We start from the raw sequence: 26,196 nt of genomic DNA on the forward strand, positions 1-26,196 counted from the left end.
CAACAGCAGTGACGCTTATCTGAATCGGTACCGGGGCCTCTCCTAGGTCGACTCAGCCTCAAATGAGTACCTGGTGAGGCGTGTAAACATCGCCACTGGGGAGACAAAGGCGGTCTGGCGTGGTGCTGGCCACCCACCCCCTCGTGTACCGTTCCAGCCTTCATAGGTGCTCCTCGCTAACAGCACTTGCCCCAAGTCTGTTAAGGCTACACGGGGGATCGTTGTCTTTGTATTAATTTGTGTGGGGGGGAGGGGGGAGTGAGCGGTGGTGCAGCGGTTAGGGCGTTGCGCTACGAACCCGGTGACCCGAGTTCGATTAGCACTGGGGCGAGTGGAGACAAAGGCGGCCGGGCGTGGTGTTTGACCACCCACCCCCGCGTGTGCCGTGCCGGCCTCACGAGTTGCTCCGTGCGAACAGCACTTGCCCCAACAGTCTGGCAAAGGCTATACGGGTGATCTTTAGATTTGAAGCTTTCGTGACTGCAAGGAATCATATTCTTAGGTTTTTTCGGTAAAGTCACGTAGGTAAAACATCAAAATTAATGAAAATAAAATAAAACAAAAATCACGACGTTTCGGAGGCAACACAAGTCTCCGTCATCAGGTGGGACCGTCACAGCCGAATTAGCTGCATCAAGTGAGGCAATGATTCAAGATGTAATCCCTTATAAGCTTATATATAAGGCTGTGACGGTCCCACCTGATGACGGAGACTTGTGTTGCCTCCGAAACGTCGTGATTTTTGTTTTATTTTATTTTCATTAATTTTGATGTTTTACCTACGTGACTTTGCCGAAAAAACCTAAGAATACGGGTGATCTTTGTCTTTGTGTACATACGTTGCACCTGCGTGCTCAGCGCCGTGCTTCCTGGATCGCATTTACCCGCAAGCACCCGAGCCCTCGTGCCGCTTGGGGAAGCGAGAGGGGATGTGGTTGTCAAGGAGGAAGTTGGAGGTTGGTGGTGGTGGAGAGATGTTGGTGGTGGAGAGTGGTGGCGGTGGTGGTGGAGAGGGGTGGCGGTGGTGGTGGAGAGAAGTTGGTGGTGGTTGTGGCAGGTGGTTGTGAAGGAGGAAGTTGGAGGTTGGTGGTTGTGGAGAGCGGTGGATGGTGGTGGAGAGATGTTGGTGGTTGTTGTGGAGAGCGGTGTTGGTGGAGAGAAGTTGGTGGTGGTTGTGGCAGGTGGTTGTGAAGGAGGAAGTTGGAGGTTGGTGGTGGTGGAGAGATGTTGGTGGTGGAGAGCGGTGGCGGTGGAGAGAAGTTGGTGATGGTTGTTTAGAGCAGTGGTGGTGGTTGTGGAGAGAAGCGGTGGTGGTGGAGAGCAATGGTGGTGACCAGTGGTGGTGAGTGGTGGTGAGTGGTGGTGGAGATAATTTGTGGGTGGTGGAGAGCAGTGGTGGTGGTGGTCTTTGAGAGTTGAGTTCGTGGTGAGAGTCAGGCAGAGTGTGGAACCAACGAAGGAAGTCGGTAGCGAGGTTGGTTGGAGTTGGCGTGGGTAGAGGGGGAGGTCTTGACCGGGGGCGACCAAGCAGCTCGCAACCCCTCCCCCCCCCCAATACTAAAAAAGTTATTTTCCCACCCCAAAAATAATAAAAAGTGGAAGTGTGGAGTGAGTGGGGCTCGCGTGATTAATTCTCAGAAGCGACGCGCCCCGCTGTGCACTCAAGTCACTCGCCATGATCGTGGTGTGTGAGCGGCGACAGAACACGGAACACGGTTTACAGGGACTCTTCTACTTACGAACGCGTTCGGTTCCAGAGGTGACTGTCCTTAAGTCGCTTTGTTCCCAAGTTCAACTTTCACGCCTGTCGATTCCAAGCACGTTGCTACGGCGTGCACACTAAACACGGGGGGATTGATGTTTAACACGAAGCAGTCGAGGCTTTCGCGACCAATATCATCCATAACACAGGTTTTTTTTGGGTTAGACCGCACAAATATAAATGTGTCGTTAAACCCGCCACCACCCGACAGCCAATCAGCAATGTTTGTCACGTAAACAGAACGTGCCAATTCGTCACTAGTACAGCACGTCGGGTGGTGGCGGGTTTAACGACACATTTGTATTTACGCAATTTAACCTAAAAAAGCGATATTCAGGACGGGGAATGGATTAGATGCCTTCATTCTTTCGTGTTCTGCAGATGCGGTCGTCTTCAGGAAGAAGGCGACCGCTTGTGTTGCGATCGAAACGTCGTAGTTTTTTTTGTTATTTTCTTCGAATCCATCTACGTGACTTTACCGAAAGACCCAAATAATATGAATTCCTGCAGTCACGAAAGCTTGAAGTCAAGATTGAACACACAACCGGCTTAATATTAACTTGTTTAAGCAAACAGTCCACCGCCAAGCTGCATTAAAAAATTAAGTTGTGTACCTTTTAAAAGTTTGTATAGTGTCCGCTAGGTTGAAACGCCAGGTTACGTATAAGGATTTCGTCAACACGCTCAATGTCAGGATGAAGCACAGCAGCGTCGCTGGCGTCGTCGTTATCATCATCCAGCTTTTGATTGTTCTCACCGTCAGACGACTCAGTGGTGTGAATTGCGCTGGTGTTGTTTGACACTGGCCTGCGGCAGCTAAAACCTTGAGCCAGCGGCAGACTGCAGCGAGGCCAGATTGCAGGATGTGCGACCCATGGGACAGGCCGCCAGACGATGTCAGACTCGCTGCTGAGCTGCGTGATAGCTGCAGTCAGGGGCACGGTGGCACGCAAGTGACGGCTCTCACACAGTCCCACTTCTCCCGGCAGTACTCGTTGTCTGACAGCTGGAGAAACTGAACTGTGGCTCATTTGAAGGCCAATGTTGACAAATTATTATCGAGGCCTCACACCCCCCCCCCCCGTTTCCTATGTGTTGGAGAATGACGCCGTGGAAGTGTGTATCACAGAGCTCGCTCTGAGATCCCATCATCACTGCCTAACCGGCTCCGTATACGAGAGCAATGTTCGTTGCACGCCAGCCCAACCAGGTTGTCTGCCCCCCCCCCCCCCCCGTGTGGGTTGTGTGTACTCGGACATTACAGAGCGAGTGAGTAGAGGGTGCCAGGCTCGGGTGAATCCAGGATGCAGTGAGCGGACCCAGTGAGCATCGATGACACGGTGCCGTGCAGAATCATTACCAGCAAGGCTATTCGTGAACATTTAATCAGCAATAAATAATTAAGAGACAAACAAAACTGAGGATTTCTGAAAGCCACAAACATTTGATTAATTCCCGCGCCCATAAATCGTTACCTCTGCCGTGTTTTGTTCTCGTGCAGTGCATGCATATTAATAAATAGGTTCAGTCCAGTGCTGTGTGAAGACCTCCACATGCCACGTTGCAATTTAAAAAGTAATAATTGACTGTGGAATCGAATTAAGGACCATGAAATTCGACAATTAATCAAATAGCCAGGGTGATGGGGGGGGGGGCTTCGATCCACCCCACAACCTTAAAGTGGAATTCTATTTGATTAATTTCACTCGATCGATGACAGAAGAAGCGCAGGTCAAGTGCATCGTCCGGGCTGCGGGGGAGAGTAGCGGGCTCGAGAGGGGGGGGGGTGGGGGAATGACACTTCCTCGCTAAACGGGGAGACCGAAGGAAAGCCGAGACTAATGGTTGAGGTGCGTGAGGATTCATCTTCTTGGTTCTTTCGGTAAAGTCACGTAGAAGGGGAAATAATAAAATAACAAAAATAAAACATAATAAAATAATTCTCACGACGTTTCGGCCACAACGCAAGCAGCCGTCCTCAGGCGAAGAACAGGGCTGTCGGAAAGACAGCGTCCGAATATGTTTCATTTTAATTATTTTATTATTTCCCTTTTACGTGACTTTACCGAAAGAACCAAGAAGATGAATCCCTGCAGTCGCGAAAGCTTTAAATCGTGCGTGAGGCTGCCCCCACGCGCGCGGGAGACGGAGCGATGGAATCCGCTCGCGTGCCCAGGTGCAGGGTGGGGACAGGCCGCACCGTGAGGAGGGACGGCGACGGCTTGAGGAGGCCTTCATCCAGCAGTGGATTGATCACTCGACGAACATGTGCAGGATCCCTTTTATCATGCAGCATTCTACACACGGCACTATTTCATATATATACAAAGATCCCTCGTATAGCCCTTAACAGACTTTATGTGGCGATCGCTGTTCGCGAGTACCTATGAATCCCGGGACAACACACGAGGGGGGCAAGTGTGGCCAAACACCACGCCCGACCGCCTTTGTCTCCCCAAGTGGCGATGTTTGCACACCGCACCGGGTACCCATTTGAGATCGTGAGCGGGAATCGAACTCGGGGTCGCCGGGTTCGTAAGCGCAGCACGCCGAACCGCTGCGCCACCGCTTCCCACGTACACAAAGTCACGCGCACGTGTGCGCGCATGTGCGTGCGCGTGACTTTGTGTCCGTGGGAAGCGTTGGTTCGAGCCGGTGACGTGTGTTCGCGGTGCAGCAGCTACCGATGCGAGTGGGGTCGGTGGAGTCGAGGGATTCAATTAGCGGGGGTCTGCCACCCTGCTTCACAGTGCAGCAGTGAGCCGGGAAATACCGAGTGAGAAACGAAGCCCTGGGGAGAGGGTATTGACCGTCTCACAGCTAGTGCCCTACCCTGAGGTTGTCTGATTCATCGGTGGCAAGGTGCTGACTGATTACAAAAGGCACCGGGCATGAACCGACTCTCTTCCCCAACCACGGTGCCCCCCCCCCCCCCGCCACCCCCCCCACCCCTACTCTTAGAAGCAGATAAACACAAGAACCTTCAATCCAGACCGGATCAACCCCCAGACCAACCGAGACCGTCCCTGCCCCTCGAGGCTTTTTGGAACGCGATTTTTGGAGTTTTCGCCCCCAGTTTAAAATTTCCTGGTCTCGTACTCAAGTTATTATGCAGGCAGAGAGAGTAGGCCGGGGGGGGGGGGGGGGGGGGCTATGAACAGGATGCAGAGGGGGGCTAACATAGGTGAGAATGATGAGGCCACTTGCTCTGTCGGGCGGGCTAGTGAGCTAATAGGCGTGGCTATGTTAAAAGTAGGCGGGGATTCGCTGACGGAGGGCGAGGATGAAGATTCAAGTTTTCTGTCTGGCTTAGGACGGAGCCGACGACGCAGCCGCTGCCACCGCCGCCGCGCTCCCTCTCAACCCAACGACTCCATGGTGCGCGCCGTCAAACCGACGCCGAAAAAGACCCGGGGCCGCAGTATCCGGCCTCCGCGAAAACCCACGGTCACCACGGCGCGGGCAGGAGGAGCGGGAGGTGCGAGCGCGGACGACGGTGGCCCCCGCTCCAACCATCGGTAAGGTCCAAGTACATTCCGGAGCCGACGCGGCGGTGTAACAATATTAACGTCGTGTTTTATCAAGGCCCTTTCATATTGAAGTACAGTAAAACCTTGGATTGCGAGCATAATTCGTTCCGGAAACGTGTTTGTAATCCAAAGCACTGGTATATCAGTTGTGATCACGTGCCGCTCGGCAGACAAAGCGTATGCACGTGCTGCTCGTATTGCAAGACCCCTCGCTCGTTTATCAAATTAATATTTATTAAAAAAATTTGCTCGTCGTGCAAAACACTCGCAGACCAAGTTACTCGCAATCCAAGGTGTTACTGTATCTCAAAGCGTAGCTATCGAGCAGGGTCGCAGGCGGTGCAACTTGCACTGCCCCTTCCACCCCCATCCCCCCCCCATTTGATTCCTTGCAACAGGTGCAACAGGTGCAACAGGTGCAACAGGTGCAACAGGTGCAACAGGTGCAACAGGTGCAACAGGTGCAACAGGTGCAACAGGTGCAACAGGTGCAACAGGTGCAACAGGTGCAACAGGGGCCCAATGCCAACCGCGCTACGCCGCCACCGAGCTGCCCTGCCGCGAGTCCTGGCGGTCACCTAGCCGTACCCGGCTCCGTCACGCCCGGCTCGTGTCGCTCCACCGCACCTCCTCCGCCTCGCCCGGCTCCAGGAGCAACTGGGTGTCGCTCTGCTCCTTCACGAACTCCACGAACACCTGTACGCCAGCACATGTGCGCGTGCGTGTGCATGCGTGCATGCGTGCATGCGTGTGTGTGCGTGATGCAACGTGGAGGGGTGGGGGGTGGGGTAGCGGGAGAGCAGCGGTTAGTGCACGCTCTGTTACGAACCCGCCGATCCGAATTTGATTTCCGCTCACGGGCCAATGTCGTTGACGATTATCTGAATCGGACCTGGTCGACTCAACCTGAAATGAGTACCTGGTGCGGTGTGTAGTAAACATCGCCACTGGGGAGACAAAGGCGGCCGGGCGTGGTGCTGCCCACCCCCTCGTGTGCCGTGCCGGCCTCCAAAGGTGCTTGCTAGCAGCACTTGCCCCGACAGTCTGTTAAGGCTATACGGGGGATCTCTGTCTTTGTGTGTGTGTGTGTGTCTCACCTGCTCCAGTGTTGCCTGTGAAAAGCTGTACTCCTCCACCCCGAGCTCCAGCTTGGCTGAGGGGTGGCGGTGGGGAGAGTTGGAGATGCAAACACGAGAGACACATTTTTTTAATTATTCCCCTGTCGCCGAAGTGACATTTGTGTGCAGATCTTAAATAGTTTTTGTTTTAATCCAACAGAACACTGCACGAGAGATGCGCCAATAGGCAAACTTGTGGGGCACCGCTCTCAAGCGATTGACCACGTAACAACAGCACTCTCAAAGTCTATGGACCTCTGCGTAAGTCAATGGATTTATATACGAGTCTGTGGGTATCTATCTTAATCTATGAATATATATCGCAAACCGTGGACTACGCACTCACGTCTATGGGTCGCTATGCAAGTCGATGGATCCCTAGGTCAGTCACTGGTGACCGGACTCAGACCATCAGCTGGGCGCTGCAGTTGAGAACCCAGTTTCATCACAACTCCGTCTACGCGAGTCTGTGGTTCTCTACGCAAGTCTCTGGGGGTCTCCGCGTAAGTCATCGGTAGCCGGGCTGAGACCATTAACTGGCCGCTACAGTTGAGAACCCAGTTTCATCACAACTCCGTCTACGCGAGTCTGTGGTTCTCTACGCAAGTCTCTGGGGGTCTCCGCGTAAGTCATTTGTAGCCGGGCTGAGACCATTAACTGGCCGCTACAGTTGAGAACCCAGTTTCATCACAACTCCGTCTACGCGAGTCTGTGGTTCTCTACGCAAGTCTCTGGGGGTCTCCGCGTAAGTCATTTGCAGCCGGGCTGAGACCATTAACTGGCCGCTACAGTTGAGAACTCAGCTTAATGACAGCTGGGCCTACGCGAGTCTGTGGGTCTCTGCGCAAGACATTGGCGACCAGGCGGAGACTATCACCTGTCCCGCCACTACTCTTGAGAGACTACCATTCAAAACGATGGCCGTGAGGCCAACACCTCCCCACATTCAAACCCAGGATTGTGACCCCGCGCTCACCGCCCCCACTAAGCCACCACGGCCAAGCGCACACGAATCCAATATTGGGAGTCGATGCGGGGTGGGGGGTGGGGGGAGGGAGCAAGTTATCAGCGGAGGGGGCGAGTCGGTGTGCGTTCTGTCGCCTTGTTGGATTTAGTTCCATTTCGGTGACGATCCTTCCTAGGACCCTCTGCTGCCCTCGGCATCGCCGTGCCGTCGAATTGGTATTCTGCGCCCGTGCCATTTGTACCAACGCCGGCCGGAATACGCAAACCCCCCCGCTCCATCCTCACCCTCCCCCCCCGCCACTTAGGCCAATGCACGCCGTCCTGGCGAGGGCTCCTGGCAAACACCGACTTAATTAAGAAAAAGGCAACCGTAATGATATTATTTTAATTACTACTACGCTTCGATTTAAAGCTTTCGTGACTGCAGGGATTCATCTTCTTGGTTCTTTCGGTAAAGTCACGTAGAATGGAAATAATAAAATAAACAAAATAAAACATAATAAAATAATTCAGACTCTGTCTTCTCGACAGACCTGTTCTTCACATGACGGCTGCTTGCGTTGTGGCCGAAACGTCGTGAGAATTATTTTATTATGTTTTATTTTTTATTATTTCCATTCTAAGTGACTTTACCGAAAGAACCAAGAAGATACTACTACGCTTGTTTACTTACCGAGGAAAGCCTCGCTGGGTCCCGAAGACTATTTTTGCATGAGGGTCCTGCTAAGTTTTGCTTGTACAAGGTGGGGGGGGGGGTGTTGATAGCTACGTGTTTTTCCCCCCCTGAGTAAGTCATGTCTAAGACTGAAACAGGAGGATTTCTCCACAATTCTGGCTGTCGCCTGATGAGCTGATGAGGCTGGTTGTACTTGCTGGCGAAACGTCGTACTCAAATTGTACATGCTGTGGGTTCCGTCTCCAACACACCGGTGTGTGTGTGCTGAACGAGTAACGAATTGGCACGTTTTCGTTCACGTGACAAACCTTACTAATTGGCTGTGTCGGGTGGTGGCGGGTTTAACGACACATTTATATTCACGCGATCAAACCCAAAACAACCTCGATTATGGATAATATTGTTCGCGAAAGCCTACGTATTAAACTAAGTCATTTGTAAATCGCTCCAACTCCGTCCGTGGACGCGTTCTCGGATGAGTTCCATTCCTTGGCTGACGCTGTGTTGTTATTCTTCACCACCACTCTTCACAACCCCCCCACCCTCCCCCTCTTCTCAACGACAGCGTCGTGAAGCAATGTGATGATGGCTCCTCAATAAGCCACGCATTCCCCTTTCTGTATCCCAGCGCAATTCCAAGCGCGCATCTCCATGCCCCTTTTATGAAACGGAATAATTGCCGCATTTTATGAATATTTACACGCAATCAACACTTAGAACGTGGGTTTAGCACTTCATACGTGAATACCAATTAAATAAATATTTGGGGGCTGTTTGACCATACTTTACCACACTGGTCAGTGGCGGTTGAATATTTCCAACCGATTTCCATTGGATTTAAAACGATGGAGACATTTTCCAATACGGACCTAAAAAGAATAACAATAATGTATCTTGTTGATTTGCAAACCAATGTAAAATGAACGTGAAACAACAACCGAGTGGGGAGAAGGGCCCAAGCAGAGGCTGTGCATTTCCAAATTCAGAATCAGAATCTTTATTGAAACTGGAGGAATCCAATTACGTACAACGGAGAAAAATTTATTTCCTCACAGAAATTCACACCAGTTTTTGTTTCGGTTAAGTTCGCCTAGAAATGTGTGTCGTAAACCCTCCTCCACCTGACGCGGCCAATTAATAAAATTGTCACGTGATTCAAACGTAGCCAATTGCATATCACCGTTTCAGAAGCACCAAATGTGTGTTGTAAACCCTCCTCCACCCGACGCGGCCAATTAATAAAATTGTCACGTGACTCAAACGTAGCCAATTGCATATCACCGTTTCAGAAGCACCACCGGTGTTGTTGTTTTTGTCGGAGAGCGGTCTCGCGACGACGTTTATAAACGGGTGCCGACGTTTCGCCGGATATCACCTTCGGCATCATCGAGAGCCGTCAAAACAGGAGCTCGCATCGCCGTTGCCCAGTCGCTCGAACGCACACGCGCACACACGCACGCTCGCAACGGCGCGCCTAGTAACCCCACACACAAAACTGTGCCCCGCCTGGCCACCGACAATGCGTGAAAGGTCTCGAGTACTCCCCCCCAACCCCCCGCAGAGACGTCACCCCCCAGGGGGGTGCTGCGTACCACGGGGGGTCGGGAACCGCTGCGGTGGCCCCACAACGCTCAAAGGTCGACAGAGGCGGCACGGCACGGATTCCACGGCGCGATGGGTTTTCAGTTTTTTGCGTGCGTTTTTTTTTTTTACGCAAAATTTTGACGAAAATATTTGTCAAGCCTTTTGATTTCATTTAACGACGGCTTGGAGTGGATGAAATGATGACGACGACGACTGCTGCTGCTGCCGCCCACCAAAGATCAAAGCGTGGCTGGCGATGATGAGAGATGTCACACGCCACCTCCCAGGGGGTAGCGAGTACCGCAGGTGGTTGGGAACCGCTGCGGTGACCCACAACGCTCAACGACACCACAGTGGCTAGGAGATGTTAACTACCTCGCCTGGTATACATGGGGTCGTGGGTTCAATCCCGATCCTGACGCCTGCTGTATATTTGGAGTTTGCGTCTCTCTCTCATCTCCATCATGGTGGCTAGGAGATTTTAACTACCTCGCCTGGTATACATGGGGTCGTGGGTTCAATCCCGATCCTGACGCCTGCTGTATATTTGGAGTTTGCGTCTCTCTCTCATCTTCATCATGGTGGCTAGGAGATGTTAACTACCTCGCCTGGTATACATGGGGTCGTGGGTTCAATCCCGATCCTGACGCCTGCTGCTGTATATTTGGAGTTTGCACGTCTCTCTTTCCCCGCGGTCGCGTGGATTTTTCTCCGGGTCCTACGGGTTTTCCCTCCACATTTAGAAACGTGCGTTTATAGAGTATTTGACTGCTATACATTTCTACTTGCTAAGCCACTTTGAGCTATTATTTGTGGCCAGGTCGCTTCTAAAAATGAACTACACAGCTCAGTGTGCCTTATCTGGGAAAATAAACAATTCTTTGATAGTTTATAGAGGTGGCACAGCATGGATTTTGTGCACGTTTAGTGTTTACGCTCGGAGTGGATGCAGCGATAATGACGCTGACGACGATGAATGCTGCCCACCAAAGATCAAAAAGGGTGGCTGGCGATGACAAGATGAGACCAACTGCTCTGACTGAAGATGCATACCCGGGCTAATTTAGGGAGTAGTGATGCGTTCAAGATTTCAGGATTAATGAGGATAAAAATCCGAAGAAGAAAAATTGTCAGATATTAAGTTCACTTGCGCGCTTGCTTGCTTACGACCGTGCAAATCTTTCGGTAGTTTTTTAACCCACTTCCCGTGATCCAATCGAGCTGACATTTTCCACACAGACTCGTTGTGCGTGACAATTAATGTTCCTGCAAATTTTTTTCCAAAATTTTACACTTTTTAGGACAAAAATATTATATTTAATTACCAATTGCTTAATGGTGCCATGCAATCATCTGACCCATAGGTGGCAGCCATCTCAAGCCAGAGGACGAGAGGACTCTAGCCGCCACGCATATAAAGGATTTATAGTGAAAAACTTTGTTTTTACGGGTTATACTTGTTATGGATGTGATGGCACAAGAAGTGATATGACGTTCTTGCCTCATCACATCCCGTCCATGCTCATCTTGCAAATTCACGTCACGTGACACCAGGTGATGCATCTTTAGCTGGCGCAAAGCCGCGTTCAATTACCGTGCCACGTCACGAATGTTTTCATCCGTGGCACCAATCAAAGGTGGCGATAAAAGGACTGAGGAAGATGCTGGGGAGGAAACCCAAAATGCACTGTGGCATCTGGATTTTCTGGAAATGTCAGGGTTATTGGGAAATGCACGATTGGCTCAAAAATAGCTCCAAAGGCGGAACACGTCTGTTAACCCCACACCAGGACGGAAATGACTGACTTCTGCTATTTTGAGGTCAGGCCTTTGATAAAATCACCCACAATGCACGTGATTCTGGTCAGATATCGGCAGCTAAGCAGGGTTCAGACCGGGTAGTGTTTGGATGAGCGATTATCATGCACAATAGATGTTACACAGGCTGCGGAGAGGATAGGTTATGGGGCAGCAGAGGACGGCGCAGCAAAATATATTGCAGTGAAATGTGCTCCTACATCTGTGCTCCTCGATATGTATGGTCATATACCCCTCATGACTGATATATCATAAGGCCACCCCTCATTCAGCAGTGGATTGATAAATGACTGCACATGTACATTTTGAGGTTGATTTTAAGCTGTATGCAATTGGTTGTGTGTGTGCCCGAGTATACTGTGAGTGCGTGTGTGTCAGAGGTCGCAAACGGGTTTTGATTCCTTACCCGTACCCGTATCCGGCCGCACCAGGGTCGCAAACGGGTACCCGTACCCTACCCGATACCCGGCTACCCGTACCCGGCCAGGTATCGGGTAGGTACGGGTACCCGATTGCGACCTCTGGGATGAAGCCATGTTGCAGACGCGGGTGGGTTGATTCTAGGAACTTGAATTGTGAGAAGAGACAAGACGTTGGGAAATGAGTGACAAACGGTGACTCACAAGTGACTCACGGCCTACCCGTACCCGTACCCGGCCGCACCAGGGTCGCAAACGGGTACCCGTACCCGGCCGGGCACGGGTAGCCGGGTATCGGGTAGGGTACGGGTATCTGGTACCCGAATGCTACCTCTGTGTGTGTGTGTGTGTGTACGTGATAGTGGTGAGTGCACTGCGCCATTAACCCAGCAAAGTGCTTGCAGTGTTTGACGACGGTTAACGTGGGGAGCGGCGGAGCAGCGGTTCGCGCATTGCGCTACGAACCCGAGTTCGATTCCCGCTCACGGCCAACACCTGGGCCTCCCCTAGATCAACTCGGCCTCAAATGTGTACCTGGTGCGGTGCCTAAACAACGCAAAATGGGGAGGCAAAGGCAGTCGGGCATGGTCCTGGCTACCCACCCCCGTGTGTACCGTACCAGTCTTCATTAGGTGTTCGCTAACAGCACTTGCCCCAACAGCATGTTAAGGCTATATGGGGGATCTTTGTCTTTGTGGTGGCACAGTGGTTAGTGCACTGCACGCTACACCCAGCAACGCGCTTTGCAGTGTCCGACCACGGTTAACGTCGATGGCATGTGGTATCCGAACCGGTCCTGGGCCTCCCCTAGGTAGACTCAACCTTAAATGCGTCCACGGTGTGGCGTGTGCAACACTGGTGAGCCAGGTAATTGGGTGAGGTGCAGGCCGCATCATCCTAACCTGTGCATGTGTGTATGTGTGCGAGTATTTGTCCTTGTGTTTGCGTGCGTGTGATTGTGTGTGTCTGTGTATATGTGTGAAAGTAAGTTTTTTTGTAAACTGCATTATGCACTGTCAACTCTTGAAATCCAATTTGATTTTGAAAAGCCTATATACTCACAAAAGCATAAACAAACACACATATCTGTACACAAACCCACACAGTAAACAAAGATCCCCCATATAGCCTTCCAAAGGTTGTTGGGGCAAGTGTTATTAGCGAGCACCTACGAAGGATGGCACGGCACACGAGGGGGTGGGCTGCCAGCACCACACCCTGCCGCCTTTGTCTCCAGGGTGAAGATGTTTACACACCGCACCAGGTACTCATTTGAGGCTGAGTCGACGTAGAGGAAGCCCAGGACCGGCTCGAATGTTATCTGTCGTGAGCGGGAATCCAACTCGAGTCGCTGGGTGCTTAGCGCAGTATGCTAACCGCTACACTGCCGCTCCCCACACACTGTACACACACACCCACACACGGCCAGAAATAGGCCGCGTGTTGTTTTGCAAGTTTTTTTTTCAATTCCTGTAGTTCAAGCCTCGCTGGTTTTTCAGTGCGTTCTCCACGTGCGTGCGGCGTTTCTCCGTGCACACCACAGCGGCGCAGCGTGGTTGGCATTAGCCCTGGTGCGAAGAATTACATGGGGGGGGCGAGGTGGGGGAGGGGGGGGGTGTGCCCCCCCCCTCTCCCACCTGTTAAATTCCCCCCCTCCTCTTCGTAGCCCGGCGCCTGGGCCCTCCCCTCCCCCCACCCTCTTTGGCACCGGTGCAAGTGCACCGCCTGTGCACTCAATAGCTACGTCCATGCCCATTGGGGACACTGCATAGAGGGGGACATTGCCCATCAATGCCCATGGTGGACAGTGCCCGTGGGGGACACGGGTAGCGCCTGCCACCCCCAAGTGGTACAAACCAACCCCACGCTCCCCCCCCCTATGGCTCGTGGGCCAATATGCAGGAGAGAAGGTTTGGTTCTGAACAAGGATCAAGATTTACACCATTAGTACCTCATTTGCCAGTAAAAAATGATAATTGTTTTTTTTACCCTTTTATCTGGCAACAAAACTGACACCTTTTTTTACAAGGAGTCATGTTTGCATAGACCACAATACCTGCAGTCATAATGCAAACAAAAAACATAACTCTGATAATGTATGCACGGTCCTTGAAATTGATTGGTCCACACCCGAGACAGCTTCCCTTAGAGCCTAGTCTCACATGGGTTGGACCAGATGACGCCAAAAGGCATTGTGGTCTATGCAAACATGACTCCTCGTAAAAAAGGTGTCAGTTTTGTTGCCAGATAAAAGGGTAAAAAACCAATTATCAAGGATCAAGATTCTAGATTTGAAGCTTTCGTGACTGCAAGGAATCATCTTCTTAGGTTTTTTTTCGGTAAAGTCACGTAGAAAGTAAAATAAAATAAAAACAAAAATCACGACGTTTCGGAGGCAACACAAGTCTCCGTCATCAGGTGGGACCGTCACAGCCAGATTAGCTGTATCATATCAGGTGGGACCGTCACAGCCAGATTAGCTTGATACAGCTAATCTGGCTGTGACGGTCCCACCTGATGACGGAGACTTGTGTTGCCTCCGAAACGTCGTGATTTTTGTTTTTATTTTATTTTACTTTCTACGTGACTTTACCGAAAAAAAACCTAAGAAGAAAAAAGGATCAAGATCTCAGCAGTGTCAGTCGACAGGGTGAGGCAGTTGTAGACATGAAGGAGGACTAGAACACTTATTAGTTTTTTATTTTACCAGCTGAAGCCCACTGAGCTGTGTAGCTCTTATTAAAAAGCGACCTGGCTATCACAAATGATAGCTCAACGGAGTGGCTTGTCGTCGTGTGGACATTTATTGCAGCCAAATACTCTACAACGCGTGACATTGATTCTAAATATGGAGGGAAAAACCAGACTGACCCGGAGAAAAATCCACGCGACCACGTGGAGGGAGAGACACGCAAACTCCAAATATACAGCAGCAGGCGTCAGGGTCGGGATTGAACCCACAAACCTCCTGCATACCAGGCGAGGTAGTTAACATCTCTACGGGGAGAGAGAGAGAGACACGCAAACTCCAAATATACATCAGCAGGCGTCAGGGTCGGGATCGACTCCGCGCCCTCCTGCATACCAGGCGAGGGAGTTAACATCTCCTAGCCACCGTGATGATGATGAGAGAGAGACACGCAAACTCCAAATATACAGCAGCAGGCGTCAGGGTCGGGATCGACCCCGCGCCCTCCTGTATACCAGGCGAGGGAGTTAACATCTCCTAGCCACCGTGATGATGATGAGAGAGAGACGAAAACTCCAAATACACAGCAGCAGGCGTCAGGGTCGGCATCGAACCCACGACCTCCTGCATACCAGGCGAGGTAGTCAACATCTCCTAGCCACCGTGGCAGGAGAGATGGAGCAAGCTCCCAGAGAGTGGCGGCTGCCCGGCGCAAGTTCCTCACCTTTCTCCAGCTTGTTGAACACCTCGGCCAGCGAGCCCACGTGCTCACGCGGCACCTTGTACACCAGCCTCCCGGCAAACCTGGGCACACGGCACGCGGTCGTTGCACGGGAAACTCTTTTACAGTAAAAACTTGGATTGCGAGTAACTTGGTCTGCGAGTGTTTTGCAAGACGAGCAAAAATTGTCAAAAAATCTTAATTTGATAAACGAGCGAGGTCTTGCAATACGAGTACTGTAGTACGTACAGTATACGCTTTGTCTGCCGAGCGTCACGTGATCACAACTGAGCCGATGGTTCTTCTCTCTCTCTTTCTGCGGGATTGTGGGTAATCGTCTCCCATGCTCGGTCTCAGTCGGCGTGCCTCACTCTTATAGTCAACATCCGTGTGAGTGTATACTGTTTACTACAGTATAGTGTTGTGACCACGTGTGTGTGTGCGTAAAGCATTTTTTTTATTTTGTGTCCAAGTGTAGTGACTGTTCTTCAGTTACTGTACTGCAAGTGAAAGTCGTCCTACACAATAACCCTCCTCTCCTCTCTCTCGTCTCCCTCACCACCAGCCACGATAAAATGTAATTAATAAATTTGATTACTTTATATTAAATTGAAATAATAAAAATATAAAAAGGTATTTTGTATTAATCATTTTTATATGAATACAGTATTTTTGGGTTGTGGAACGAATCACCTGAGTTTCCATTATTTCTTACGGGGAAATTCGCTTGATATACGAGTGCTTTGGATTACAAACACGTTTCTGGAACGAATTATGCTCGCAATCCAAGGTTTTACTGTATCTGGATTCGAATTAACCACGTCCGTCTCACCACCCTGCAGCGTCCTACAGGATCGCTGTCAGCTGTGTTTAAGGTACACACGAAAACAGGGGGCCACCGTGAGAAGGCTACTTCTGTCTGTTCCTCAATAACGGGTGTTTGTTTTTCAGAACGCGAATGGGATATAACGCGGTGAATGTATTAGGGAACACATTTTTTTTAATAACGCGTATACGAATTGGGATGTAACGCGGTTGATTGAACGTAACTACGTCGCGCGAACAGGAATAAGCGGTTGTGCGGATGCCTCGGCGGAGCATCACACAAGGCGGTGGGATGCTGCTGGATGCTTCAAGATTCTACCCACGCGCCTCAGTCTTTGTTCAGCCCGCGTACGCTTCTCACGTGTTATCGCGGACTGTGCTTTATCCCTATATTATAACGAGATTTTTCCATAACGCGGTAATCTTCAGGAACGCAACTACCGCGTTATAGAACAGACTGTATATGGTAAACAAAGGTAAACCACCATGAGGAGGCTACCATATTGTAAACCACGGTTTGTTTTTGTGCTGCTTCAATGGAGGAATAGCAAAGCGACACCAACTCTCTCTTGAAGCCCTCTCATCATAGCCAGCAGACCTCAACATTAGCATTTAGCTCCCGAACTTATTACCATCAAACGCAAGAATAGAAGAGAATAAATGTAAAATTACGTTTTTTTTTTACCCAGGAAAGCCTCACCGAATCTCGTATTTCTTGTGAGGGTCCTGCCAGGTTTTCGCAGAAGGGGGCGATTATTGCTGTGCTGTATATTCCGTTTCAGTCACATCAGTGGTGACTAATATCAGAATCGAATCCTGCACCTGCATTATTTAAACTTGGCCTTAAACCGAGTATAGTAAAACCTTGGATTGCGAGTAACTTGGTCAGCGAGTGTTTTGCAAGACGAGCAAAATTTTTAAATAAATATTAAATTGATAAACGAGCGAGGTCTTGCAATACGAGTAGTACGTGTACACGCTTTGTCTGCCGAGCGTCACGTGATCACAACTGATGTACGAGTGCTTTGGATTACAAACACGTTTCCGGAACGAATTATGCTCGCAATCCAAGGGTTTACTGTACCTGGTGTGATGTGTGATGTGTGTATGTTGAACTTCTTTCGCACCGTACGTAGCCAACCGTGCTCATCGGAGGTGCGGGGGAAAGACAAGAAGCTGAACACAACAAAACAAATACCGGCACTGGGAAGACAAAGGTGGCCCGGCATGGTACTGGCCAGCCACCCCCTTCGTGTGCTGCGCCGGCCTTCATAGGTGCTCGCCCACAGCACTTGCCCGCAACAGTCTGTTGAGACTACATGGGGGATCTTTGTCTTTGTGCGCGAAGTGTCACGTGTAGCACTTACCCATCTTGCAGCGAGGCCCCGGGGAAGCTGCTCGCCAGGTGAGCCTGCACCTCGGCCACGCGCTGCTCCAGCGACGCGCCGGTCACCGTAGCCTCTCCGACCTTCACCTCCAGGTGGTAGCACCCACCGTACTTACTCTTCAGGTGTTGGATCGAACCAAGGCACCTGCGGGGGTGTGGTGGGACGCGGGAGGTTGGGGGTAAAGGGGAGAGGTGTGAAGTGGTGTGACGTGGGGTGACGTGGGGTGACGTGGGGTGACGTGAGACTTTGCCAAATTCTAAAATGACACCGCCAGTTACTCAAGTGGGATTACACACAGCAGCAATCGTCGCTTGCAGACGAATGAACGTTTGCCGAGTAAACCTGTGCCCACAGAGACAGCTACTACTGGGGGTGCCCTTTCAAAAACGTGTTTGAGTTGAGACGTGATGTACAACGGTTCTGTGAGGCCCTGGTGCACAGGAGAGTAGCTCTATCAACAACATGAAACGTGATCATTGCCACGACGACGGTGCGGTGCTGCGTGATGCAGTAAGGTGTTGTGTGGCGTGCCATGGCAAGGTGAGGTGTGGTGCGGTGTGGCGTGCCATGGCAAGGTGAGGTGTGGTGCGGTGTGCCCTACCCATGGCAAAGTGAGGTGCGGCGTGGTGAGGAATATCACGGCGAGATGGGGTGCAGTCTGCGGTGGCATAGCATAGGAAGGTGAGGTGTGGCCTAACTAGGTGAGGAGAGGCGTGGTGTGACCTAGGCATGTCTAGGTGAGGAGAGTGGAGCTGCGTGGCGTGAATAGGCACACACAGTGAGGCGAGGTGCGGTGTGGCCCTTCCACGGTGTGGCCCGGCGCGGTGCGGACGACGTGTGGTGAGGTGCCTGCGTTTGCCAGGCTCACCGGAGGCGGCCGGCCACCACGATGGCGACGCGGTGGCACAGCGCCTCGGCCTCCTCCATGTAGTGCGTGGTGAGGACCGCGCCGCGCTGGCTGCTCCGGAATGCAGCGCCGATCGCTCTCCTGGGCGCAGCGACGTGCGTGCGTGCGCACACACACACACACGCGCACACACATACACATGCATGCATGCATGCACACACAGATCCCCCGTATAGCCTTTAATAGACTGTTAGAGCAAGTGCTGTTAGCGAGCACCTATGAAGGCCGGCACGACACACGATAGGGCGGGCGGCCAAAGACAACGATCCCCCGTGTAGCCTTAACAGACTGTTGGGGCAAGTGCTGTTAGCGAGCAGCACCTATGAAGGCCTGAACGGCACACGAGGTGGTGGGTGGCCAACACCAGACCCGACCGCCATTTGTCTCCCCAGTTGCGATGTTTACACACCGCACCAGGTACTCAATTGTTGACCTAGGAGAGGTCCCGGACAGGTTCAGATAATCGTCACTGGTGTTGGCCGTGAGCGGGAACTGAACTCGGGTCGCCGGATTCGTAGCGCAGCGCGCTACCCACTACGCACACACACACATGCACACACGTGCACACACACATAGGTTCTCACCGCAAACTCATGGAGGAAAAATAACACATTTCCGCAGGCGCCACGCAGGTACACACACGTATACGTATACACTTGTACATGTACTCACACGTACAAATACACACATGTACACGTACACACGTAAGTACATGCACATAGGCACACATTCACACGTAGGTGAATACACACGTAAGTCCATAAAGAAATGGACACGCACGCACAAACGCATGCGTGCGTTCAAATAAACCCAAACTCGCTCTCACCACATGAAGCGCTTGGTCTTGGGATCCATGCCCATGGATGGCTCATCCAGCAGCACTTGGCAGGGGCCTCCCAGCATGCTGAGAGCAAAGCACAGCTGCCACAGGTAACCACGAGTAACCACGAGTAACCATTATCACGACTACCGACATCACAACCACTACTACCGCATACGTCACCACCACCACCACCACCGTCATCACCACCGTCGCCGACGTCATTACTATCACCACCACCATCGCCGCCGCCGCCACCACCACCGCCACCAACAACAACAACAATGTGTCAAACACAACCACGGATCCTGTCAAAACTCGCCACATCAAAATCATTGGCCACCATTCAGTGAGTCGGTGGCTCCGAGCAGGAGGTTGAGCTGGCAGATGCCTCTGGTTAAATCAGCGGCTATGTCGGTGAGTGGTTGAATTGGTGGTTGAGTCGATGCGAGTGCCGTGGTGGCGAGATGTTAACTCTCTCGCCAGGTATGCAGACGTCTGCTGTATATATGTATTATGTTTAATTTTTATTATTTTATTATTTCCCTTCTACGTGACTTTACCGAAAGAACCAAGAAGATGTATATATGTAGTTTACATGTTATCCCCGTGGTCTGTGTGGATTTTTCTCCGGGTCCTCCACATTTAGAAACATGCACGTGGCAGTATTTGGCTGCTATACATTTCCATATTTAGCTACATAGCTTAGTGGGCCTTGCCTGGTAAAATAAAAAAAATTTTTAGAAGAGTTTAGATGGTGAGTTAAACAGTGGGTGGTTGTGGGCGGTTGAACTGGTGGTTGTGGGCGGTTGAACTGGTGGTTGTGAGTGGTTGAACTGGTGGTTGTGGGCGGTTGAACTGGTGGTTGTGAGCGGTTGAGCTGGTGGTTGTGGGCGGTTGAGCTGGTGGTTGTGAGTGGTTGAACTGGTGGTTGTGGGCGGTTGAACTGGTGGTTGTGGGCGGTTGAGCTGGTGGTTGTGAGCGGTTGAGCTGGTGGTTGTGGGCGGTTGAACTGGTGGTTGTGAGCGGTTGAACTGGTGGTTGTGGGCGGTTGAACTGGTGGTTGTGAGCGGTTGAACTGGTGGATGTGGGCGGTTGAACTGGTGGTTGTGAGCGGTTGAGCTGGTGGTTGTGGGCGGTTGAACTGGTGGTTGTGAGCAGTTGAACTGGTGGTTGTGGGCGGTTGAACTGGTGGTTGTGAGTGGTTGAACTGGTGGTTGTGAGCGGTTGAACTGGTGGTTGTGAGCAGTTGAGCTGGTGGTTGTGAGCGGTTGAACTGGTGGTTGTGGGCGGTTGAACTGGTGGTTGTGAGCAGTTGAGCTGGTGGTTGTGAGCGGTTGAACTGGTGGTTGTGAGCGGTTGAACTGGTGGTTGTGAGCAGTTGAACTTGTGGTTGTGAGCGGTTGAACTGGTGGTTGTGAGCGGTTGAACTGGTGGTTGTGAGCGGTTGAACTGGTGGTTGTGAGCAGTTGAACTGGTGGATGTGGGCGGTTGAACTGGTGGATGTGGGCGGTTGAACTGGTGGTTGTGAGCGGTTGAACTGGTGGTTGTGAGCGGTTGAACTGGTGGTTGTGGGCGGTTGAACTGGTGGTTGTGGGCAGTTGAACTGGTGGTTGTGGGCGGTTGAACTGGTGGTTGTGGGCAGTTGAACTGGTGGTTGTGGGCGGTTGAACTGGTGGTTGTGAGCGGTTGAGCTGGTGGTTGTGGGCAGTTGAACTGGTGGTTGTGGGCGGTTGAACTGGTGGTTGTGAGCGGTTGAGCTGGTGGTTGTGGGCGGTTGAGCTGGTGGTTGTGAGCGGTTGAGCTGGTGGTTGTGGGCGGTTGAACTGGTGGTTGTGAGCGGTTGAACTGGTGGTTGTGGGCGGTTGAACTGGTGGTTGTGAGCGGTTGAACTGGTGGATGTGGGCGGTTGAACTGGTGGTTGTGAGCGGTTGAGCTGGTGGTTGTGGGCGGTTGAACTGGTGGTTGTGAGCAGTTGAACTGGTGGTTGTGGGCGGTTGAACTGGTGGTTGTGAGTGGTTGAACTGGTGGTTGTGGGCGGTTGAGCTGGTGGTTGTGGGTGGTTGAACTGGTGGTTGTGAGCAGTTGAACTGGTGGTTGTGAGCGGTTGAACTGGTGGTTGTGAGCGGTTGAACTGGTGGTTGTGAGTGGTTGAGCTGGTGGTTGTGAGTGGTTGAACTGGTGGTTGTGAGTGGTTGAACTGGTGGTTGTGAGCGGTTGAACTGGTGGTTGTGAGTGGTTGAGCTGGTGGTTGTGAGTGGTTGAACTGGTGGTTGTGAGTGGTTGAACTGGTGGTTGTGAGCGGTTGAACTGGTGGTTGTGAGTAGTTGAACTGGTGGTTGTGAGTGGTTGAACTGGTGGTTGTGAGCGGTTGAACTGGTGGTTGTGGGCGGTTGAACTGGTGGTTGTGGGCGGTTGAAGTGGTGGTTGTAAGTGGTTGAACTGGTGGTTGTGGGCGGTTGAACTGGTGGTTGTGGGCGGTTGAGCTGGTGGTTGTGAGCGGTTGAGCTGGTGGTTGTGGGCGGTTGAACTGGTGGTTGTGAGCGGTTGAACTGGTGGTTGTGGGCGGTTGAACTGGTGGTTGTGAGCGGTTGAACTGGTGGATGTGGGCGGTTGAACTGGTGGTTGTGAGCGGTTGAGCTGGTGGTTGTGGGCGGTTGAACTGGTGGTTGTGAGCAGTTGAACTGGTGGTTGTGGGCGGTTGAACTGGTGGTTGTGAGTGGTTGAACTGGTGGTTGTGGGCGGTTGAGCTGGTGGTTGTGGGTGGTTGAACTGGTGGTTGTGAGCGGTTGAACTGGTGGTTGTGAGCGGTTGAACTGGTGGTTGTGAGTGGTTGAGCTGGTGGTTGTGAGTGGTTGAACTGGTGGTTGTGAGTGGTTGAACTGGTGGTTGTGAGCGGTTGAACTGGTGGTTGTGAGTGGTTGAGCTGGTGGTTGTGAGTGGTTGAACTGGTGGTTGTGAGTGGTTGAACTGGTGGTTGTGAGCGGTTGAACTGGTGGTTGTGAGTAGTTGAACTGGTGGTTGTGAGTGGTTGAACTGGTGGTTGTGAGCGGTTGAACTGGTGGTTGTGGGCGGTTGAACTGGTGGTTGTGGGCGGTTGAACTGGTGGTTGTAAGTGGTTGAACTGGTGGTTGTGAGTGGTTGAACTGGTGGTTGTGAGCGGTTCAACTGGTGGTTGTGGGCAGTTGAACTGGTGGTTGTGAGCGGTTGAGCTGGTGGTTGTGGGGGTGTAGGCACCGCACAGGGACCCTCCCCCCCCACCTTGCGCTTGGTGCCGCCCGACAGCTTCCGCGTCACTTTCTCCGCGTGCTCCTTCAGCGCCAATGCCGATATCATCCTACACAGAGAGCGAGCGCCGCACAGCCACACTCACACCATCATCCAGCAATGCACTGGATCATGGCTGATTGATGCTAATGGATTTAAATAGTTTTGTGATGTATAGATAGTATTGTTATTAGCTTGGTATTGGTACATCCTGTGTCTCCAATTGTCTGCCCGTGTCTCCCACTTTCTCCACCAGTGCCTCCCAACGTTTCTCAAAGTGTCTTGCACAGAATCATCCAGAACACACAATTCTTTCCCAGCATCTTCCAAGCGTCTCCCAATGCCTCCAGACGTCTCCCATCATCACGATCATCATCCAGTGTCATCCATCATCTCCCGGTCATAATAAATCCAAACTATAACATATGCTTAGGTTTTTTAGGTAAAGTCACGTAGGTAAAATAATTAAATTAATAAAAGCCTAATTCTAGATTTGAAGCTTTCGTGACTGCAATGATTCATATTCTCAGGTTTTTTCGGTAAAGTCACGTAGGTAAAAAACATTAAAATTAATGAAAGTAAAATAAAATGTTTTTTACCTACGTGACTTTACCGAAAAAACCTGAGAATATAATAAAAGCCTCCGAAACGTCGTGATTTTTATTTAATTTTTATTTTACTTTTATTAATTTAAAATTTTTACCTACGTGACTTTACCGAAAAAACCTAACAATATGAATCCTTGCAGTCACGAAAGCTTCAATTCTAGAATTATAACATATGCGCTCATTGTATTATTCTAATTTACTTGGTATCGGAACCGCCCGAGTTCTCTCTGCGCTGTCCAACATCTCTGCGCGTCTCGCGTGGCGTTACCCCTCTGCGTGACGTTACCCCCCCTGCCTTACGTTACCCCCCCCACCCCTCCCGCGTGGCGTTACCCCTGCGTGGCGGCGCGTGCCTCATCCCGCCGGAGCCCCCGCACGGCCGCGTAGAAGGACAGGTGCTCCGCCAGGGTCAGCTTCTTCCACAGGGGGTTCACCTGGGGGCACAGGCCCAGCTGCGCCCCCCGCGCACAGCCATCTCCCAGCACCACCTGCGGGGGCGGAGGTCGTGACGTCACGGGCAGGGTGTGCGCGCCGTCAGTACGAGCGTCTTGTCGCCGTTGGGGATTTACGCGAGGGTTGTTCTCTCGAAACGTTGTGTTGGTGAACGTACAGGGTTAGGGCTGGCAGTGCGGTTTGAGCTATGGTGAATGGACGCTATGGTGAACGGACGCTATGGTGAACGGACGCTATGGTGAATGGACGCTATGGTGAATGGACGCTATGGTGAATGGACGCTATGGTGAATGGACGCTATGGTGAATGGACGCTATGGTGAACGGACGCTATGGTGAACGGACGCTATGGTGAACGGACGCTACGGTGAATGACGCTATGGTGAATGACGCTATGGTGAATGGACGCTATGGTAAATGGACGCTATGGTGAACGGACGCTATGGTGAACGGACGCTATGGTGAACGGACGCTATGGTGAACGGACGCTATGGTGAATGGACGCTACGGTGAATGACGCTATGGTAAATGGACGCTATGGTGAACGGACGTTATGGTGAACGGACGCTATGGTGAACGGACGCTATGGTGAACGGACGCTATGGTGAATGGACGCTACGGTGAATGACGCTATGGTAAATGGACGCTATGGTGAACGGACGCTACGGTGAACGACGCCGCTAGGGTGAACGCTGCGTCGAGCCTGTGCCAGGCCTGGTATGGCGCTGGGTAACGCGAAGGGTGAAGCAGGAACCGATTGTGGCACCTGTCCAGCGCTGGGCTTCAACTCTCCGGCCAAGAGCTCCACTGTGGTCGTCTTCCCAGCCCCGTTGGGTCCCAGCAGCCCCAGAACCTCCCCTGCACACAGACAAAGATCCCCCCCAGGCGGGTAACGCACGCAGAATGTTCGGGCGCAGTGCTTGTTAGTGAGCACAACATCAAGTTCAGGAACTGAGCACGTGGGGGGGTGATGCGGCGAAAAAACACGCTCGGTTGACACCATCTCACTTGTGCTGATGTTTATACACAAGAGTACCAGGTACAGGGACTCCTATACTTACGAACAAGTAAGGCCCACTGAGATATACAACTCTTTTTCAGAAGCGACATGGCAACAAATAATAGCTCAACGAAATGGCTTATCATGTGGAAATTTATAGCAGGCAAATACTCGAAATGCATGATCCTAAATATGGAGGGAAAAACCGGTGAACCCGGAGAAAAATCCACGCGACCACAAGGAGACACGCCAACTCCAAATATACAGCAGGTGTCAGGCTCGGGATTGAACCCACGACCTCCTGTATACCAGGCGAGGTAGTTAACATCTGGCCACCGTGACGCCTCATGTGGATGTGGTTGTGGCACCCACCTCGCTCCACCATGAAGGAGAGGTTCCTGACGGCAACGCACGCCTTCCCACGGCCGCTGCGGCAGTGGCAGCCACTCTGACTCTTTCCAAACTCCTTGCGCAGCGAGTGAACCAGCATCGCAGGGCTCTGCGACGCACAAAAAGCAAGTGCTGTCAGCGAGTAACACCTACAAAGGCCGCACCTCGGATTAGCTCGGTTGACTACGTAAGGTGCAAAAACAGTTCAACATACATAGATACATACAAGGCCGGCATGGCACATGAGGTGGTGGGTGGCCAGCTCCATGCCCGGCCGCCTTTGTCTCCCCAGTGTTGATGTTAACACAACACAACTATCACGTGTCTCATGCACTGCTGTGTTCCCGTCGTGCTCCCGTTGTGCTCCCGTTGTGTTCCCGTCGTGTTCCCGTCGTCGTGTTCCCGTCATCGCACCACCGCACCCACCTCGTGGTTGTGCAGAGCGCGCTTCACACGCTCCCTTTCCCACGCCACGTCCTCGTCCTCCCCCTCGGGCCGCTCGGTGTTGGCCACCACGCGGCGCCGGCGCCCGGAGATGCTGTCGGACACGCAAGCGCGAGCGAGAATCGTCGACGCACGGTGATGACGGACTTCTCGTACGGGGCACGGGTGGGACACGTGTAATGACATCACACCGTCGTCATCATCATCATCATCAGCACGTGGGACGTAACGATTATGATGGAACATCGCGCATGATAACAACACACGTGGCACGTGAGACATCGAAGCGACGAGAGAAAACAGCCAGACACAGGGCGTGTAGGATATGAGCAGGACACAAGGTTCACGGCGGGTGCGATGACAGAGACAAACAAGGTAAGCGGGACGCATGACAAGAGAACGGTGGGACGCGTGCAGGACAAATTCATCGGACAGATGTGAAACAATAGAAACAAATTGGACACACTGGGCAGAGGAGCATCAGACCATCAATATAGCACCACCATCTACCGTCACTAAAACCACCACCATCACCACTATCACCCCCATGATACACACCAATGACAAACACCCCCTGTATGTCATTAACAGATTGTTGGGGCAAGTGCTGATTGCGATCACCTAGGAAGGCTGGCATGGCACACGAGGGTGTGGGTGGCCAGCACCACGCATGGCCGCCTTTGTCTCCCTAGTGGTGATGTTTACACACCGCACCAGGTACTTATTTGAGGCCGAGTCGACCTCGCCGAGGCCCAGGATTAGTTCAAATAATATTCACTGATGTTGGCCACGAAGTCCACCAGCACCCACTA

At 51.9% G+C, this 26,196-nt stretch overlaps 1 protein-coding gene across 2 annotated transcripts in view; it reads right to left on the minus strand.

Annotated features, from left to right (window-relative positions):
• Positions 1 to 3,131: 3,131 nt before the first annotated feature.
• The window catches only part of LOC144944548 (cholesterol transporter ABCA5-like), a 51,871-nt gene continuing 28,806 nt past the window's right edge, over positions 3,132 to 26,196 (minus strand). Inside the window, exons 28-38 of one of the 2 annotated variants that reach the window (XM_078872793.1) lie at positions 25,367 to 25,478; positions 24,923 to 25,049; positions 24,317 to 24,408; positions 23,432 to 23,586; positions 22,485 to 22,560; positions 19,230 to 19,324; positions 18,365 to 18,484; positions 17,476 to 17,640; positions 15,287 to 15,366; positions 6,390 to 6,445; positions 3,132 to 5,988 (exon numbers count right to left, since the gene is read on the minus strand). In XM_078872793.1, the coding sequence (XP_078728919.1) occupies positions 5,890 to 5,988; positions 6,390 to 6,445; positions 15,287 to 15,366; positions 17,476 to 17,640; positions 18,365 to 18,484; positions 19,230 to 19,324; positions 22,485 to 22,560; positions 23,432 to 23,586; positions 24,317 to 24,408; positions 24,923 to 25,049; positions 25,367 to 25,478 (1,177 nt within the window). In that variant the 3' untranslated portion in view covers positions 3,132 to 5,889. Of the gene's footprint in view, positions 5,989 to 6,389; positions 6,446 to 15,286; positions 15,367 to 17,475; positions 17,641 to 18,364; positions 18,485 to 19,229; positions 19,325 to 22,484; positions 22,561 to 23,431; positions 23,587 to 24,316; positions 24,409 to 24,922; positions 25,050 to 25,366; positions 25,479 to 26,196 lie in introns of those variants that run through there. The other variant, XM_078872794.1, reaches the window with a different exon arrangement.

The sequence above is a fragment of the Lampetra fluviatilis genome, chromosome 35 (genome assembly GCF_964198595.1).
Source record: "Lampetra fluviatilis chromosome 35, kcLamFluv1.1, whole genome shotgun sequence".
Taxonomy (NCBI): Eukaryota; Metazoa; Chordata; class Hyperoartia; order Petromyzontiformes; family Petromyzontidae; genus Lampetra; species Lampetra fluviatilis.